This window comes from Perna viridis, chromosome 6 (assembly GCF_037379345.1).
Source record: "Perna viridis isolate PV_CMFRI_1.1 ecotype Kerala chromosome 6, ASM3737934v1, whole genome shotgun sequence".
Classification (NCBI taxonomy): Eukaryota; Metazoa; Mollusca; class Bivalvia; order Mytilida; family Mytilidae; genus Perna; species Perna viridis.
Window position 1 is genome coordinate 46,301,225 of NC_142450.1, and position 20,260 is coordinate 46,321,484.

The 20,260-nt window shown below is 32.1% G+C and overlaps 1 protein-coding gene across 5 annotated transcripts in view; it reads right to left on the bottom strand.

Moving 5' to 3' along the window:
* The window catches only part of LOC148615273 (uncharacterized), a 146,553-nt gene that overhangs the window by 106,655 nt on the left and 19,638 nt on the right, over window positions 1-20,260 (bottom strand). Inside the window, exon 1 of one of the 5 annotated variants that reach the window (XM_088590058.1) lies at window positions 4,226-4,370. The exons of 3 other annotated variants lie outside the window; for them this stretch is intronic. In XM_088590058.1, coding sequence (XP_088446184.1) covers window positions 4,226-4,312 — 87 coding nt within the window. In that variant the 5' untranslated portion in view covers window positions 4,313-4,370. Of the gene's footprint in view, window positions 1-1,847; window positions 2,048-4,225; window positions 4,371-20,260 lie in introns of those variants that run through there. One more of the 5 variants, XM_088590059.1, reaches the window with a different exon arrangement.

A 20,260-nucleotide genomic window follows, 5' to 3' on the forward strand; every position in this document is an offset into this window, starting at 1 on the left:
AGGATAATTAATTGGAAGGAGTGAACAACCAAAATATGATCATGAGTGTGGAAGAACACCTGGATTAACGAGTGTGCGGAACTTGTTCCACACACAAGTTAAATCTTCCTGCGTTCTTGGCACGGGTGATCATATCATTGGTTACTCACAATAACAAACTGATTATCCTATTTATTAAATAGATTTCCTCCATTATTCATTGCTATTTTCAACATAAATTTAAAATTTTGTGATCAGCGGATTGATTTCAAAGTTGTGACGTTTTGGAAGGAGAAAGTCGGAGAATGAAATTATCGAATTTATTTCAGAGTGTGAATTATCAAAATTTATTTCACTGGGAACATTCGATAAAACACTGCTACCTATATAATAAATGTACATACTTTCAGGCCCCGTGCAGGTCCGGGTGTTAAAAGAATAGGCCTACAGCAGCGCTAAGCTTGTTGTAAAAGGCAACTAAATAGTGCTCAGAAACCTAGCCGGGGGCTAGGCGCTCAACCCACAGAGCAACTGGGATGTGTGCCCCAGGTGGTGGAATGGGGTACCCCTGGCGTGTTACATGCTGGGGTTGTCAGGCTATAATACGGAAAACCTGACCGCAAACCATAGTGGTGCACCGTGTTGGGAAAGATGCCACATTCTTCGCACGTTAAAGAACCCTGCTGTGGTATTCGATAGGAGTAGGAACCTTTGCGCTCCGCCACAGGAGGCTAAATTGCCTGACCATACCCATCCCCCTTTTTCCAGTGGCAATCAAAATTTGTCGACCCTATTATCCTTGTGACCCATCCTTTTTTTTCATTTCATGTTCATTTTATCATCCATTTCATGTTCATTGTCTGAATATAGCTGAAATATTGCTGCTCGGACGTTAAACTCCAACAAACAAACAAACATATTTTCAGTAACAGTATTTGGTTTTCTTTTTGAGATACCCAGCAACAACAAAAAAGATGTTGATGGATTGTATGGACAAAGGGTAAACTTAACTGGGACTTAAACAGTGCAGTGTCTTCACCAACAACAATCAACAACAATATTAACAATTACATTATTATTATTTTTAAAAATGAATGTTTTTTTTAATAAAAACTAAAACCAAAAACAGAAAAAAACTGCCTTAAACATCATGAACTATGTGTAAAAATGTAACATTTGTTTTCAGAAAAAAAAGAAAAAAAAACATACATGTACATGGTATGTTAAGGACAGACATTTTAAAGAGCCTGAATAGTTCACCTGACTTGATAAGCAACATTCTATTTTTTGTAAAAGTGGCTGTGTTTTTTCTTGGATTAAAATTGAACAATCAAATGAATTTTCATTGAATTCTATCTGTTAATTTTTAGGAGTAATTTTTTGAAAGTATTAATATTAAAAATAGCAAAAAGACGTCATAAAAGGGCAATAACTCCAACATGGCTTAACAAATTTACATGAAAAGTTGGCCACAGATTGATCTGTTGAACAGTTGAACACTTAACTATTGTCAGAATTTTGATAAACCTAACTCTTTTTAAAGATATGCGAAAAGCTTCTTTAGGAATGGTGGCCATCAAAAATCCCCACATTAGTTCTATGCAGAATACAACATTGGGCAAGGTGAGCTAATAATACATAATGTATTTTTTTTTTAAAGTCATTCAAATGGATATGCTCTTCATTTAAGACTAACAAGTTTATCACTTCTATTTCTAAGTATATAATACATGTACATGTAATATGTTCTTCAAATGTTACCCATGCTGGCCATAAACATGTATAAAAACTTGTGATTTTCATATACTTTAAAACTATGAAATTTATGTAGCAACTTTTCCTAAGTACACGAAAAATTCTTAACTTACATTTATATGCTCAGTTTCTGAACTTGAATGGCACCTCCTTCCAAAAATTCGTCGAGGTTTACTCCTCTTAAAACTCATGATACAGAAACAATTTTTTAGAACAGGCAGTCAGTCAATGTTCAACTTCCTTTTCATATGAAAAATGTGATATTATGCACTTAAAGAAGATTATGCTTTGTTAAAAAACATAATATCACAGAATTTCACAAAACAAATAAAATATGTAAAGAATTCCGTAACAACAAAACTCAGACTTGAATCTGCCAAAGTTGATTGAATACAGAATGAGTTTATCAGCTAAACCTGAGTGAATCCTAATGTTTACCCAACATATTACATACAAGTACTAATGAACCTTTATATCACACTGATGTAGCTTACAGTTTTATATTGTTATCAGGACATCATAGCATATCAGTCAACTAAACTATATTTATTATGAAGAGAAAAAATATTCAACATATTAAAAACTAATGAACTCAAATGATCCCTAAATTACACAAAATTGAAAATGAAAGGGAAAGAACTTTCTGTAAGTAACATCTTTGTTACATAGAAGTTTTATGTCCTTTGGTTATAACTCAACAACTCTTATTAGACTCTATAAAAGAAATTCACAACAACAAAGTAAATATCATGGGACTGTGGGCCAAAGCTTTACATAAATTCTGGTAAAAAACAACTGTTCTGACAGATTGATGGAACAACAACAGATTTCCAAATTTTTTTATCAAAGCCAAAAAAGTTACAGTCAGTAGTGATTTGTAACATCACAAAAGTAAAACAAGAGGCTCCCAGGAACTGAATCGCTCATCTCGTTAAATTTTTGCCTTTCAAGGGCAGTAATTCTAATAGAAAGTTGCTCAACAATTTTGATTCAGTTTTGGCTGAAAACTGCTAAAAACATATCTTTTGCCTTCAAGGGCAATAATTCTAACAAGGAGACTTTTCTACACCTTACAATACAGATCATTTACAGAATTCAAACAATTTGGCTAAACCTAACAGTTTTGGAAGAGTAATCAAGGGAACCAAGGTTATAGTGGTAATCAAAAGAGTGTAATCCAGGGACAACGACCAGACAAGGAAAAGACATACACAACAAAGAACATGAAGTAACTAAAATCATACATACAAAGTAACAAAAGCAAATGAGCAACTCGGACTCCACTAAAAACTAGGAGCACGGACCAGGTGCACTGGTAGGGTAAGCGTCCTCTGCTTTTCTATAAACACCCGCCGAGTTGCTCATAAAATGTCAAGGCCAGGGTAGATGAAAGAGGAAAAGAAAACTACAAAACGTTGAACAAATCAGTTTTCATGGCGCAGATGGATACATTGTAACAATCCATGAGTTCAGTGTTGGAGATATATACTAAAAACTTCTGTCTGACCCATATCTTCTATTTGTAGTGAAGGTGGCCATGTTTTTAGACAGATCTAAAATTCCCATATCAGTTCTATGAAGAGTACCCTAAGGAACATTCATACTAAGTTTGGTTCTACTTGGCAAAGTAGTTTCAGAGAAATTTTTTTAATGTAATAATATTAAAAATAGCCAAAAAACATCAAAGAAGGGCAATAACTCCAACATGGCTTAACAATATTACACGATACTTTGACCACTGATATATCTCATTGTTCTGAACGTTGCTAAACCCAACAGTTTTAAAGATACATGAATATGCAAAAAACTTATGTCTTACCCCTTTGTTCAATTTTAAGTAACAGCGGCCATGTTTTTTTGACAGATAAAAAATATCCACACCTGTTCAATGCAGAAAACCCTAAGGAACTTTTATACCAAGTTTAGTTCTAATTGGTCAACGAGATTCAGAGGTGAAGAGTTTGGAAAAATTGTTAATGACAATGGATGAGGATGACTGACGCCAAATTCAGGTAGTATACCCACAAGCCAAATATCAAAATTGTATAAGGCAAAAAAGTTACAGCCTGAACATGATTTGTTACAGACTGACCTCTACAGGGAGCCTTGAAATGATATTTCCAGAGTCAATATTTCATGGGGTGATATATCCAGTCAATATTTCATGGGGTGATATTTCCAGAGTCAATATTCCATGGGGTGATATTTCCAGAGTCAATATTTCATGGGGTGATATTTCCAGAGTCAATATTTCATGGGGATCAAAATATCATATTAAACATGTGTCACTTGTGTTGCTAAAATTTATCAACAAAAATCTAAAAAAAATTTTGCAATATCATTTTTTGTTTTGTTTTAACTTTTTAATAATTTCTTACCTTCAGATCATACTAATGATTTTTTGTTGTTAACTTAAAGCAGAGACATTTAAGGAAAAAGATCCCATAAAACAAACAAACAGTCCAACAGACAGTCAACATGATCTACTTACATCTGTAGATGGTTTTAAGCAATTATATCTATTTACATCATCAATACTGGATATACAATTTTTAAAATTCCTTTTTATCAAGAACATTCCATCACAAACATTTCATGAAACTTCAGACCAGAAATCACATAACTGGAGAAAAATCCATCAAACATGCACTTTCTAAACTAGGTCTTGAAATTAATGGAGACAGATAGGGCATTAAAAGACTTGGAAAGTTTCCAGAGAGAAATTACAAACTTTTACTTATTGTTTTCTGTCAATTGTCATTTAATTTATCACTTAACATGATCAACTACAAAACAATAGAAGGGTTCCGAATGATTAGCTCTGATTTGATCACTTCCATATGTGTAGTCTAATAGAAAACAGTATCAAATGTCTGGTTGAAAAATGCACTTTCACACACTGAAATATTTAATTACAAATTAAAGGACCAAAGTAATGAACAGATAGTAAGTTAATTATGTTTGGAATCAGTTATCCAGTCCTTATCATATTATCTATATTCTATTCTAGTTAAGAACTTTCTGTATGACTCAATACTAGACTTGACTGTTTTTAGTGACTTCCCATAATCTCCCAGATTATAATCCTTGTCAATCTTATACTTTAACACCCAATTAAATGTAAGAACAATGTATAATGGTATAGGCTTATTGATCTTGAACATGATAACCTGTAAAACCCATGTCAGTTAGAATTTAATCAAGTTTTGTTAAAATCTGACAAGTCATTCTAACACTTGACTCAAGGGGTCATTCCAATACCAAACCTTACACAGTTTAGTTTACAATTTAGGACAAAATGAATCAGTTTCCTTCTTTTGGCTGTTATCCATCCTATAAAATAAATTAAGGCTTTTGTATTAGATTCACTCTATCAGAAGAAAATGTGCTCAGTTATAAATCCTTGCCTGTATATACAGTCTCTGTATGGGATAAACTTCCAACTTGCCCAATACCCCATTCCCCACTGCCCCATTACCTTATTCCCTATAGCCCCATTCCCCATTGCTCCATCCAACATTGCATCAACTTATTTCTCATTGTCAAATGCCTTTCCCCATTCCGAAAAGACAAAGTAAAGTAAATGTTTTATCAAACACATATAATGGATAAGGATGCAAAAAGTTTTTTGCCATCAATATTGATTTTAGAATCTTGCTGGCAAGTTCAAAAATCACCGAAATCACGCGATATTTGTTTGTTTGTTTGTTGGGGTTTAACGTCCGAGCAGCAATATTTCAGCTATATTCAGACGACGTGATATTTGCATTGCTTACATGTATTATTGACACTACAAACTACATGACAAATAATCATGCACAATATTCTTAAAAATATAGATATATGTATAAATTGTGAATGAAGTTGATTTCTAAATTATTCTTAAAAAATTTAAAATTGTCCAGATAAGGTTTTTGTTGATTGTTGTTATACATATATTTCAAACTAAATTCTTGAACATGAAATATTTTTCCAAATTAAATGAGTGCCATCACAGTATGGGCTATGATACATTTATTTCAATCAAATTTCTCAAAAATGACATGTCTGCAATTTGTAAGGGTGTGAACAATTTTAATTACAATAATGGTCCAAATTTACAGTTAAAAGTATTAAAAATGGCAATATTTGTATCTGATTGGTGGTTGCGACACTCATATTTCAGTCAAAAATCTTCAAAAAGACATCTTTTTGCAAACTGTATGTGTGCGAACAATTTAAATATACCTATTAGCCTAAAATTAATGTAAAAAAATGTTAAATTGTCTATATCATTATTATATTGATGACTATAATACATATTTTTCAGACCAAATTCTTGAAAATGAGATATTTTTTGCAAATTGAATGAATGTGAATATTTAAAATATCCTTACTGGTCTTATATTATTGTTTAAAATGTTAAAATGGTAAAAAAAGTATCATGTGTGATGCTTTGACACATCAATTTCAGTCAAATTTCCCAAAAATTTCATATTTCTGCAGATTGTATGAGTGGGAACCATTTTAATTTAAAAAGTAGTCCAAAGTTATTGTTAAAAATATTAAAACGGGTAATATTTGTATCCGGTTGGTGGTTGCAACACTCATATTTCAGTAAAAAACCTTCAAAAAGACATATTTTGCAAAGTGTGTGGAAACAAATTGAATATGCTTATTAGTCTCTAAAGATTGTAAAAAATGTTAAAATTGTCCGGGCTGTGATACATATATTTCAGACCAAATTCTTCAAAATGAGATTTTTTTTTGCAAATTGAATGAGTGTGAACACTTGAAATTACCTTTATGTCTTATATTATGGTTTAAAACGTTAAAATTGTCAAAATAGGCTTCATATGTTTGGCTGTGACATATTGATTTCAGTTCAATTACTTAAAAATGACACATTTCTGCATATTGTTAGGATGCGAACAGTTTTGATTTCAATAATGGTCTAAAATTCTAGTATAAAATATCAAAAACGGCAATATTGTTATCCTTTTCGAGGTTGTGACGGACGACATATTTCTGCCAAAATATTGAAAGTTAAGGGAATAAACATTTTATTATTTTTTTTTAAATGGTCCTGTTATTATTGCTTAATGTGTTTAATTTGTCAATATTAAAATCATACGAGTGTCTCCGACATAAAATTATTTCAGTATAAATTTTGAAAAAAAAATTTACGTTTAGAAATCGTAGGAGTGCAAACATTGTCAATCAATAACAAATGTACTTCCGGTTAATATTTAAAAAAATGTCAATGAATAATGAACTGCGACACCTGTAATAATTAAAAATTGCTCTAAAACAATTTTGTTTAAAAATTATTTTAATTGCTGTCATAGAATTATGATATGTAAGTTGCTGGCGAAAAAAGGCAGAACAATTTGTTTGATTGACCAATCAAAATTATTCCCTCGCCCCATTCCCCTATTCATTTACCCCAATCCCAAAGCCACATTATCCATTGCCCCATTCCCCATCGCCCCATTCCCAGTTACCCAATCCCCCATCCCCATTGCCCCAACCCCCATTCCCCATTGCCCCATTTCCCCATACCCCATAAAATGGGAAGTTTATACCATACAGGCACTGTAGTACCAAGCTTTCATCAAATTCTAATGCTATGCTGTATATGCTTATATAGCAATGATTCATCTTCACACAAAAAAAACCTTCTTCACAAGTCATAAACTGAAGAGTGACCCACTGATGGAACAACTGAATAATAGATGTAGAAATGGAATAAAATGTACCACAGGAAATAAATGTCCTTCAGCATACAAACACTTAAAAATGATGCCCTTTAAAGACCATTATTTTCTAAGATCTAAACCTACCCTATATAGCTGACAATGAGTATGAAAGCTGGTGTCAAAGTACCATGTAAACAATTAAGTACAAATACCATTCCCTTTTAAATACCAATAAATGTCAGCTTTGTTACCAAGTTTGGTGAAATTGTTCTTCATTTAGATTGACTTGTCATACATTGTTTACAAAATAGAAATTGTCAGAACTTACTGAGATAAATGAAAAGTAGTTTCATCAGTAACTAGAAAGAAACAAGTACATGCTAAAATTGGTTTTATAAACATTACTGTTTCTCTCTGCTCTATTTTGGAATGGCTTTTTCTCTGAACTATTTTGGGATGGTTTTATAAACATACTGTTTCTCTCTGTCATATTTTGGGATGGTTTTATAAACATGCTGTTTCTCTCTGTTCTATTTTGGGATGGTTTTATAAACATGCTGTTTCTCTCTGTCATATTTTGGGATGGTTTTATAAACATGCTGTTTCTCTCTGTCATATTTTGGGATGGTTTTATAAACATGCTGTTTCTCTCTGGCATATTTTGGGATGGTTTTATAAACATGCTGTTTCTCTCTGCTCTATTTTGGGATGGTTTTATAAACATACTGTTTCTCTCTGTCATATTTTGAGATGGTTTTATAAACATGCTGTTTCTCTCTGTCACATTTTGGGATGGTTTTATAAACATGCTGTTTCTCTCTGTTCTACTTTGGAATGGTTTTATAAATATGCTGTTTCTCTCTGTCATATTTTGGGATGGTTTTATAAACATGCTGTTTCTCTCTGTTCTATTTTGGGATGGTTTTATAAACATGCTGTTTCTCTCTGTCATATTTTGGGATGGTTTTATAAACATACTGTTTCTCTCTGTCATATTTTGAGATGGTTTTATAAACATGCTGTTCCTATCTGTTCTATTTTGGGATGGTTTTATAAACATGCTGTTTCTCTCTGGCATATTTTGGGATGGTTTTATAAACATACTGTTTCTCTCTGTCATATTTTGGGATGGTTTTATAAACATGCTGTTTCTCTCTGTTCTATTTTGGGATGGTTTTATAAATATGCTGTTTCTCTCTGGCATATTTTGGGATGGTTTTATAAACATGCTGTTTCTCTCTGGCATATTTTGGGATGGTTTTATAAACATACTGTTTCTCTCTGTCATATTTTGGGATGGTTTTATAAACATGCTGTTTCTCTCTGTTCTATTTTGGGATGGTTTTATAAACATGCTGTTTCTCTCTGTTCTATTTTGGGATGGTTTTATAAACATGCTGTTTCTCTCTGCTCTATTTTGGGATGGTTTTATAAACATGCTGTTTCTCTCTGTCATATTTTGGGATGGTTTTATAAACATGCTGTTTCTCTCTGTCATATTTTGGGATGGTTTTATAAACATGCTGTTTCTCTCTGGCATATTTTGGGATGGTTTTATAAACCTGCAGTTTCTCTCTGCTCTATTTTGGGATGGTTTCATAAACATACTGTTTCTCTCTGTCATATTTTGGGATGGTTTTATAAACATGTTGTTTCTCTCTGTCATATTTTGGGATGGTTTTATAAACATACCGTTTCTCTCTGTCATATTTTGGGATGGTTTTATAAACATGCCGTTTCTCTCTGTTCTATTTTGGGATGGTTTTATAAACATACCGTTTCTCTCTGTCATATTTTGGGATGGTTTTATAAACATGCTGTTCTCTCTGTTCTATTTTGGGATGGTTTTATAAACATGCTGTTTCTCTCTGTTCTATTTTGGGATGGTTTTATAAACATGCTGTTTCTCTCTGGCACATTTTGGGATGGTTTTATAAATATGCTGTTTCTCTCTGGCATATTTTGGGATGATTTCATAAACATGCTGTTTCTCTCTGTCATATTTTGGGATGGTTTTATAAACATGCTGTTTCTCTCTGTTCTATTTTGGGATGGTTTTATAAGTATACTGTTTCTCTGTTCTATTTTGGGATGGTTTTATAAACATGCTGTTTCTCTCTGTTCTATTTTGGGATGGTTTTATAAACATGCTGTTTCTCTCTGTTCTGCTTTGGAATGGTTTTATAAATATGCTGTTTCTCTCTGTTCTACTTTGGGATGGTTTTATAAACATGCTGTTTCTCTCTGTTCTATTTTGGGATGGTTTTATAAACATGCTGTTTCTCTCTGTTCTATTTTGGGATGGTTTTATAAACATGCTGTTTCTCTCTGTCACATTTTGGGATGGTTTTATAAATATACTGTTTCTCTCTGGCATATTTTTGGATGGTTTTATAAACATGCTGTTTCTCTCTGTCATATTTTGGGAATCAAAGCAACTTTGAACATTGAATGTTATTATTATTGAAATACTTAGAAAACTTGTTCAGCCTAAAGGTATCATCTATTCATTTTAATGGACCATGTTGAGATGTGAAGGGCTCCAGACTACTGGGTGGTACATTTCTATTAGGTTACCTACATCTTCAATAACTATATTAACAACAGCAAACTCTTGCAGTTTGAAATTGAATTATCTTTACTCCCGCCAAAAATGACAGAAAATAGCTTAGGGTGTTTCATAATAAATAACGGTAACATATTGGTCATAAAGTGGTAATTTATTACAGGAAAAACTAATGTTTTCTACAATAAAAATAATTGGCATGTCTTAACCTGTCATAATAATCTGTACCATAGATATATCCTTTAAAAAATGGTATAATAGGAATTCATAACTGGACTTCATTCAAGACAAATACTATTGTGGCACAAGAAAATACAGCCTTGAAAGAAAATACATAGCCTACATTTGACTTCATAAATTCAGGAGAAAATGTAATAATGTTAGAAGAATAAGACAAGCACCAAGTCAATGTAAAATGTGACAAAGTGAAAATGAATCCCCACCCCAATCCTAGGACTAATTTATACTGATTTTTAAATTCAGAGAAGTCAAATCCTTTTATGAACAAAGCATGCATGTAAAATTGAAAGTTTTAACACAATATTTTATACTCAATAAAGACATAAAGGAGTAGGTACTATAGGGTATCTATAATGAAGTCTAATACTAAATCATTTAAAAGAGATAAAATCTCTACTTAAATTAGAATTGGATGGAAAAGTGACTGCTGATATAATGTTATTACTATTTTTTTTCAATAAACCAGTATAGTGTATGACCCCCTATTTCCAGATAACAGGGATTGCTAATCTAAAGCAAGGTATAATAAATAATCAGAAGTGAAATATGCAAATCAAGATTATGGATTAAATTTAACATTATACAAACATCCCAAATAAAGTAAAAAGTAAGGAAAGCTCATTAAGACAAAAACCTTAAATAAAAAGTTAAATGAAAAACAAACACATATCTAATGAACATTTTTATTTTTTAATTTAACTTCTTTTTAAGTTTAAATCAACCACAATTTTATTTCTTCATTAGAATTCAACAAGAACAACAGACAGACAGAAATAAAGCCACTTGACAAAGTTTGCTGCATAGAACCTAACATGGTTATCCAATACATCTGACCTTAGGGATCCTATATATTGAAATACCAGATCAAAGGAAATCTGTTTACTTCAAATACTTGACCTTGAAGATCCTGTATTACTGTAAGGATGGACATTTTTAATTGGCTTAATTTTCCCTACAAAGTCTATGAAAATGTTTTTGAAGGCACTAGTTTACTCTAACATTCAAAAGAACATGTTTTCCAAATCCTTTGATGTGAAGGGACCTGCTTTATCCAAGCCTTTTATGTGAAGGAACCTGTTTCATCCAAGTTTTTGATATGAAGGAACCTGTTTTATCCAAGCCTTTGATGTTAAGGGACCTGCTTTATCCAAGCCACATTTGATATGAAAGAACCTGTTTTATCCAAGCCTTCGATGTGAATGGACCTGTTTTATGCAAGCCTTTGATGTGAAGGGACCTGTTTCATCCAAGCCTTTGATGTGAAGGGACCTGTTTTTGCAAGCCTTTTATGTGAAGGTACCTGTTTTATGCAAGCCTTTGATGTGAAAGGACCTGTTTCATCCAAGCCTTTGATGTGAAGGGACCTGTTTTTTGCAAGCCTTTTATGTGAAGGTACCTGTTTTATGCAAACCTTTGATGTGAAGGGACCTGTTTTATCCATGCCTTTGATGTGAAGGAACCTGTTTTATCAATGTCTTTGATGTGAAGGCACCTGTTTCATCCAAGCCTTCGATTTGAAGGAACCTGTTTCATCCATGCCTTTGTTACAAAGGCACCTGTTTCACCCAAGCCTTTGATGTGAAGGGACCTGTTTTATGCATGCCTTTAATGTGAAAAACCTGCTTTATCCAAGCATTTGACATGAAGGGACCTGTTTTATCCTAACCTTTGATGTGAAAAAACCTGTTTAATCCAAGCCTTTAATATGCAGGGACCTGTTTATCCAAGCTTTTTATATGTGGAGGAACCTGCTTAATGTGATGTGAATGGACCTGTTTTATCCTAGTCTTTGATATGAAGAGACCTGTATTATCCAAGCTTTTGGTGTGGATAACCTGTATCCAAGCCTTTGATGTGAATGAATTTGTTTTATCCATGTCACTGATGTGAAGGGACCTGTTTTATCCAAGCCTTTGATATGAAGGAACCTACTTTATCCAAGCCTTTGATGTGAAGGTAGGAACAGTTATAGTTTGGTTAACATATTGTCAACATGTTACCTCTATTTCTCACCAAAGGTTTATTAATGAAGATAATTAGTTAATGGTCATGTAATGTCATCTAACATGTGTAATATCAAAGCTGTGGTTTGTATGGGATGATTCACTGCTGATTTTTAGAAAGGGGGGTTCTCTCCTGCGTTTAAATTTCTTCTGATATCTTTTCTGGTATTTATCCCAACCTCTGAGTGAGATTGACTAAAAAAACTTATTCTTTACAATATTCAAATTAAAAGAAGGCAAAAATACTTATAGCAAATGTAAAGCAAGGTTTATTAATTTGTAAAAAGTGTCTTGACAATTTTATTATTAGGGCATGTTGCTATAAAGGATTTCAGAATAACTGCTTAAAATCATATTTCATAGCAAAATAAGTTTATTACACTGCTTCAAATACAAGGTCTTCTGTCAAATAATTATAAAAAAAATATTACAAAAAGTCACTCTTGAGTTCTAAATGAAATATAAAAAAAGGATAAACAGAAATATATGGTTTACATTTTATTTCTATATAAAATTCTAAAAAAAAAGGTTTCAGTGTAAGTATCATTTTAATTTCCTTTCTGTAAAAAGTATTGTTAAAACATAAAAATGTTTATACTATGAGGAAAGTAACACTTACCAAAATAATAAAATTAATCCAGATTTAAACAAAAATAAATTAATTTGTGTGGATACTTCCAGGTTATCAGACAGGTACAAATGACAATAGGTATTAACCCATCACATTATGGACACTCAGGTGTTCTGGGGATGTGTATTGGCCATATGATTGATTGATCACCAATGAGGTTCCCAGCAGGGTAACTTTTTAATTAGACAAGACATGGATTAGTCAGAGATTATTACAATGAAGGTATTAATACATTGATGTGGTACAACATGGTTGATTTAAATGTTTCATTGAAACAAGTCATAAAAGACATGGCATGATGAATGGCCACTTCATACATGTAGAAATGTACTTTTAAAGATCATACTTAAGACTAATAAAGCTTCTCTTTTCTGTTTAAAACAAAAACAAAACATCATAATCAACCAATCAATAAGTCAAACAAATGGTTAGATTTATGGCAATAACAAATAAACTCTTATATACTGCAGTTACTGTACTATTGTACATGTAGGTCTGGTAATGATTTTAGTGGTCAAAACAGCTACCAATTGTAGAGTGGTAAAAACATAAAAACCAACCATAGAATTTCAATTAAAGCTTTCATTTAAAAAAAACAATTGCAAAAAAACGTTGAAGAGCAAAAGCCCCAGAATTCCTGTAAAATTTGTTAAATCAAATTAAAGTGCAGTATGTTGTCACTAACAATCCAGCAAAATTTGAACAGAATTTGTACAGTGGTTTCCAAGGATTAGCATCTACAAGTGTTCCCATAGTGTAGCCTGCACAAATACAAAGTACCATAATTCTTGCAAAATATGTTGAATCGAAATGGCTGCATTATATAATCACCTACATTTCCCGAAGTGTTCCTATAGTGTAGCATGGTCAAATTCAATGAAGACCCATAACTCCTGCAAAACTTGTCAAATCAAAGTGGTGCAAAACATTACCAACTACATATGGTGACTTTCAAGCCAACAAAATTTGAACAAAACCCATTGAGCAGTTCTGTAGAGTTGGGCCAACAAAGTCAAGTCTGGAGGACCCATGTGGGGACCCATGCAAGGACATGGGTATTTGTATGTCCCCTTCTGCATTGTCGTAGACAGCTATGTAAGAAGCTATTTTCCCTATAACATTTTAGAAAATGGTTCAAGAATACAAATATTCCACTCAGAACAAAGCATTGTTTTTAAGTAAATTGTTCATCAAAATCTTTTTTACATTCTCAAAATAAAATGTCAAAATTCTACTAGACAAGTATCAGTCGCCTTGACTATAATTTGTGCCAAGATGACTGTTCTTTATTAGAACATGTTAACAACAGAGAGGATCAGAGCGCATGACCAGGGGTTACATGGTTTGTCTTCCTTAAAAAATTCTCATTTACCAAGGAATGTAATATTCCAAGCATCAACTGAACTCAAATAACAAATCGCATGCATAACTTGGTAATTTTTTGGCACAGGTAAAATTCACAGACTGAAGAACCATTGAAAAGCCAAGGACCAGCATTAAATTTATAACAAATTGACCAATTTTAAATCAAATTGGTTTATGCTGGTCAAAAAGAATTAAGAAAGGTAATTATCATGTGTAAATGGGATCATTCTAAAGCTTATAATCTGATGCCTAGAGCAATAACTGATGTGTACTGGGGTGACACCTGTAATTACAGGTAAAACACCTGAGTATTGTCATAATAAGTAAACAATTGATATAAATTGACCACAAAAAGTTAATAATACAAACAACCAACTAATGTAAGTTACATGGAAACCAGAGAGAGCTATGTTTACTTTTATTGTATAAAGTTAAGGCCAATATTAGGGATATGACAAAACTCCAAGGTTTCTTAGCAAGATTATGTGAGTCTTGTATTCTTTGCCCCATAGACTTCTATAGTAAACCATAAATTTTCATGACTTTTTTTTCTAAAAATAGACAAGGAGTTTCAATCTAATTTTTGACCATGTTTTTCCATTAAGGAAGTGTCAAAAATAATTTTTAGGTCCATTCTAGAAAAAAAAGGCACAAACTTGGGTACAACAGAACAGGTCAAACTAAACATTGACTTCTTCTACTTTCACTTTTATATAGAGTTCATAAAACAGATCCCTTTTCTGAAGTATTATTTTTCATGAAAATACTGTTTTTCTTCAAAAACAAGTTTTTTGTGTCATAGCTTGATATTTATCCTATGCTTTTGATGATAAATGATATACATTTGCGAAAAAACAAAAACAGGAAAAGGCAAAAAGAAAGCACACTATATTTTTTAGCCTCCATGTTTTGACGTACACCCGCTCAAGAATATGTAATACAAGACTGATACCTATTACCAATAAAAACTTTTAAATATCTATAAATGTTGTTGTTTTTCTATAAGTGTGCTCAATTTCCAACTTAAAGATGAAATATCTCTGTCCTCCTGCTTTCTTGTGAATTTTTGTTCCAATTTTAATATAGAGACCCTATAACAGTATTAAGTCAAATACCTGAATTTTTCTATAAAAAAAAAGACAAGTTTTTATAAAAAAAATTATTCAGTTTCCTATTTAAACATGAAAGGTAGTCTGTATTGATATGACAAATGCCTTAACTATTCTATGAATACCAAATTGTTTCAAAATCTCAATTTTTTTTGTCTCCTATCCATAAAAGGTCAAGTTCGGACCCCTCTTTTTTTAGCCTTAACACAAGGGAGCCTCTTGATAATCTAAAATCTATTGACTGATACAGCCAATTGCAAAAAGTTGAAGTTATTGTTTACACAAAAGTAAAATAGAGTTAAAATGTTCTGTGGTTTCCATTAATTTAATGAAAAAGACATTTCAGTTGCCAAAAATGCAGATTTTCAGTCACATTTGGTATCCTGGGCATGTATGAATGTACTTGGTAATTACAAAAGGAGAAATATCTCACAGACATAGATAGATATTTTGCAAGAACAGTAAATAACAAACACAGAAAACATCAAAGTTTCTACTTGCTACACAGACTACTAAAGAAAATTCACTTTTTATTTATAAGCCACATTAGAATTTGCATGGAAGTGCCATAAGAAATGCTCATTTATGAAATAAAAAATGTTTTATTGGTCAGTTTTCACTTTAAATCAACAAATGGCTGTAGTAAAGCATTTCTTGACCAGTTAAAGTAGAATAAAAGTGAAAATGCAAAAAAAAATCAGTTTTTTCTTGTCATGTGTAACAAGTGCAATTCATCAGTTTTCAAGTCTTTACTCCAAGTATTAAAAATGTCAAAAAATCAAAACTGTTTATCATTCAACAATTTAAATCATCCAATTTAATTCCAATCTAGTTGTGTTGAGAAAACTTAAAATAACAGCAACTGCAACCAATTCATCATCTTTTAATCCATACAAAAAATTGTTAATTTCCAAATTTAGTAAAAATATGCCATAATAGTAAAAAATTTAGGCATAGCATAACTTTTCTTAATTTATAGTTGCTCTGTTTAGCATAAAATATGATATATTGTTGTTTGAAAGCTTTTAAGATAATTGAAACTCACTCACTAAAAATCTCACTTTCCACTGAAACTATGGTTATCAGGTCTAAGTCTTGTATTTTTGCCTCATAGGCTTCTGTAGTAAACCAGAAATTTTATGACTTTTTTTTTTTTTTAAATAGACAAGGAGTTTCAATCTAACTTTTGACCATGTTTTTCCATTAAGGAAATGTCAAAAATATTTTTTAGGTCCATTCTAGAAAAAAAAGGCATGAACTTTGGTACACCAGAACAGGTCAAACTGAAAATAAACTTCTACTTTCACTTTTATTTTGAGTTCTTAAAATATACCCCTTTTCTGAAGCATTATGTTTTCATAAAAATACTGTTTTTCTTTAATGTTCACCCACTCAGGAATATGTAATACAAGACTGATACCTCAATGCAACATTAATAACACAGGTTAACTTGAGTTACTTCCCCTTTTACATTCAAACATAAGAAAAAATAAATGCTTAAACAGAATCACACTGCTCATGAACATTTCGTCAGGATTTTCCAATGCCATTTGTGGGGCTCACTATGCCTCCTAGTTCCAATGGAATAAAACATGTAAAACTAGATGAAAACTTGTCTTGATTTTCAAAATGACTAATACTCAGGTCTTGCTATTCTCTCCGTTATAGAAACCTGAAGATTTCCTCTTCTGATACTATCGGAAAGACAATGGCTATATTCTAAGCCATTTACCTTAAAAAAAAATCAAGTCTCCCTGAGGTAAAAGAAATGTTTTGATAAGAATAGAAACACTGTGAGCAGAGCTCAGTTGGTGATACCCCTGCTCTCCTGCCTAGAAACCATATAGGAAACTCCATAAGTGATTTAAGGCATTTAGATGGAGAAAAAAACAAAATAGAAGAATCACAATGGAACCATACAATAAACAATCAAATTCCATTCGGAGCTTTCAGAAGAGTTGGGAATTAGAAAATGGTTCCCCTATGGTTGACCAATGACAATGTTCATGTTTAAGCAACAAAGAATCTATGAAAGTTTCCTCAAATCCATGAACGTATTTCAGAGAAGTTGCAGATAAGAAGTTGACCTCCTTGGACAAATAACCAAGTCTATGTTTCACAACAGGGTACCCCTAAAGTCATTCATATTGTAAAACAAAATAAGAGGTGCACAATGGCATCATGTTATAAAAAATCTGTGAAAATTTCCTCTAACTTCATTCATCAGTCTCATAGTGGATTAGAACTGGGGATGGACAGGTGGTTGTACAGGTTAACAAAGGAACAGATTAACAGACAAATGGATCGTGTAACCTATTCAGATGAAAGGAAGTATAACGATGAAAGGACAGATTGGTGTACTGACAGTTTGTAAGGGTGATTTTTTTCTCTTTCAGATTTTTATAGTATTCAAGTTTAAAAATTACCAAGTTTCTTTTTTTTATCCTTATATATACTTAATTTATGAAATTTACAGAAACATATTTTTATTGTATACAACAACTGAGTGCAGAACAAAACAAAAAATTGAAAACTTCCAATACCTTCAAACTTTTGATGGTGGTAGAAAAAGCAAGATGGTCAACCCTTATTGCTATGGTGATTTTTCGATCTCTGAATAAAGGGACTACAACAAAAATAGTGTTCGAGTCCTAGTTTAAATTAGAAATTACTGAAAAACTTGAAAAGCTTAGTATTGTCAACTAATGGAAAATAAATACTATCGTTTTCCCTCGATTCAGGCATTAAGGAATTACATTCTGACTAAAGTTAATGGTAACAATATGAAGTAAAGAGTCAGTACAACTTACCTTTCTGACAAACAATATATCACCATTAATTGATTTTTCAGTGTAACAATTTTGACAGCAATAAAAAACCAGTTCTTATTGATTTTTCTGCAGAAGCTGGTTTCAATTTTCTTTTGATAGATTTAAACACCCCCATTAGCTGTATAAACTTCCACATAAATAGTTAACTTATCTTGTCACAACATCCCATGTAGGACTTTATTCCAACTAGATAAAAATATCGAACAAAGTATTTGATAGATTCAGACTGTTTATTACTATGTAGACCTCTAAATCAAAATTAGAAATTTGAACAACCTCATAAATGTTAATTCAAGTTTATCATAAACTAGAGTTATCTCCCCTCCTTTACAATGTGTATGGCAAAATAAAAAAATGAATAAAAAACATAAAATAAAGCATTAATGGTAAAGCTTGAAAACAAATGTTTGAGCTTGAAAACATTTTACAAAGTAGTCCCAATATTGCACCCCACCATTCTCCTTGTTTAGTAGAGGTATACAAAATTGGTGTCATCTGAAAGCTGAATGAATCAGCAATACTCTAAAAACTTCATTTTCTTTATTCAGTGTAGGGTAAAACAATTCTGAACAAAAACTCTAGGCCCCTTGATATGGCTACATTTCAAAATGAATATAGTGATTTCTGCACCTGTCTACTTTCACTTTACCGTTCTTTCTTAGAAGGCACATAAGGTATGTTGATATTTTTATGAGAGTTAAGGTAAAGGGTGACCATCATAATGATACCCCTCTAGCACTATCAGTACTAATGTAAAAAAAAATTTTGAAACTTATAAAAAGCTGAAATTAACATAGAAAGTAATGGAGACCAGAAATAGTGGTATGACACCTATTAAGGAATATGGCAAAAAATAGCAGTACTCAATTTTCATAGTTTTGGGGGAACATTTAAGTGTTTGACGCACAAGGAATACTTAACAGACCATTCTTGCCTTCTTGTCTTCTTTTTTTGGTTAGTAGCCTCATAATATGCAAGTTCGTTGAAATTTCATAAATTTTGGGTCATATTTCAAATTTTGGGGTATTTTTCTCAAGTTTTTTCAAGGGTCATTTTCTGCCTAAAATCTCTTTGCAGGCTAGCAATATATAGATTTATTAGTCATTGTGTATGCTAAGTCTGTTTTTAACGGCTGGTGATCTAAACAACTTTGTTCGCATATGAAATTGAACTTTTTAGTCCCAATTCCTGGTAGTTAGGACTTAACTTTGTAATAATATCCTTTGTGATAGTATAATGTTACTTAAATGCAGATCTAGGAATGCATGTTTGTAATAAATTTTCAAATTTTCAGTGTTAGTTTGTGTGTTGGTCAATTTTTAAAATTTTACCTTAATAGCAGGTACAGATTTCCCTTTTTTTCATTTATTCAGGCTATCTCTTAGCAAATAGTGCTGTAAGTACATGTTGAGTGTTAATGTTAACCAAAATGACCATTTTGATTGAGCTACTGCTTAAAATATTGAAAATTAGTCGTCATGGAAAGAATGCGGTGAAAGGTCTGTACACTGTGAAAACTGTAAAATTTGATATTTTTGTCAGATTTCTAATGTAAAACACCATTAAAGCATCCTTATATATCATTTTATTTACACATTTCATGCCATATAAGCCAAATACCAAAAGATTTACCCTCCAGTACCCATAATTCTGATTTTTGTATTTTGGTCAAAAAAGGGGGGAGGGCATGCTAATTTTGGGAGAGATTTCTTAGTTTTTACATTTATCCGGTATTAATTTTGCTACCTTTGCATATAATTGATACTTTTGAGTTGCTTTTTTATAGCTGAACCCATATTTAAGACTGAAACACATTATACTTGCCTATTAGAGATAAAAAATTGAAATGAAGTTTCAGTTCCAATTTCCCATAGAGTTTGTATAGGGTATGGGCGCATGGTTTTTTCCCGCAGAGTGACCCAATACGCCAAAACATACACTTTCTATATACCGTTCTGATCACAATACTCTATTCCAACAGATATAACAAGAAAAACAGAAGACTTGAACATTTATTTCTGTAATAGGTGTAATACCACTATTTCGGAAACCAGTCGCCTGAACATACCAGAAAGTAGTTCGTAATGACACGAAGTAGTCCCA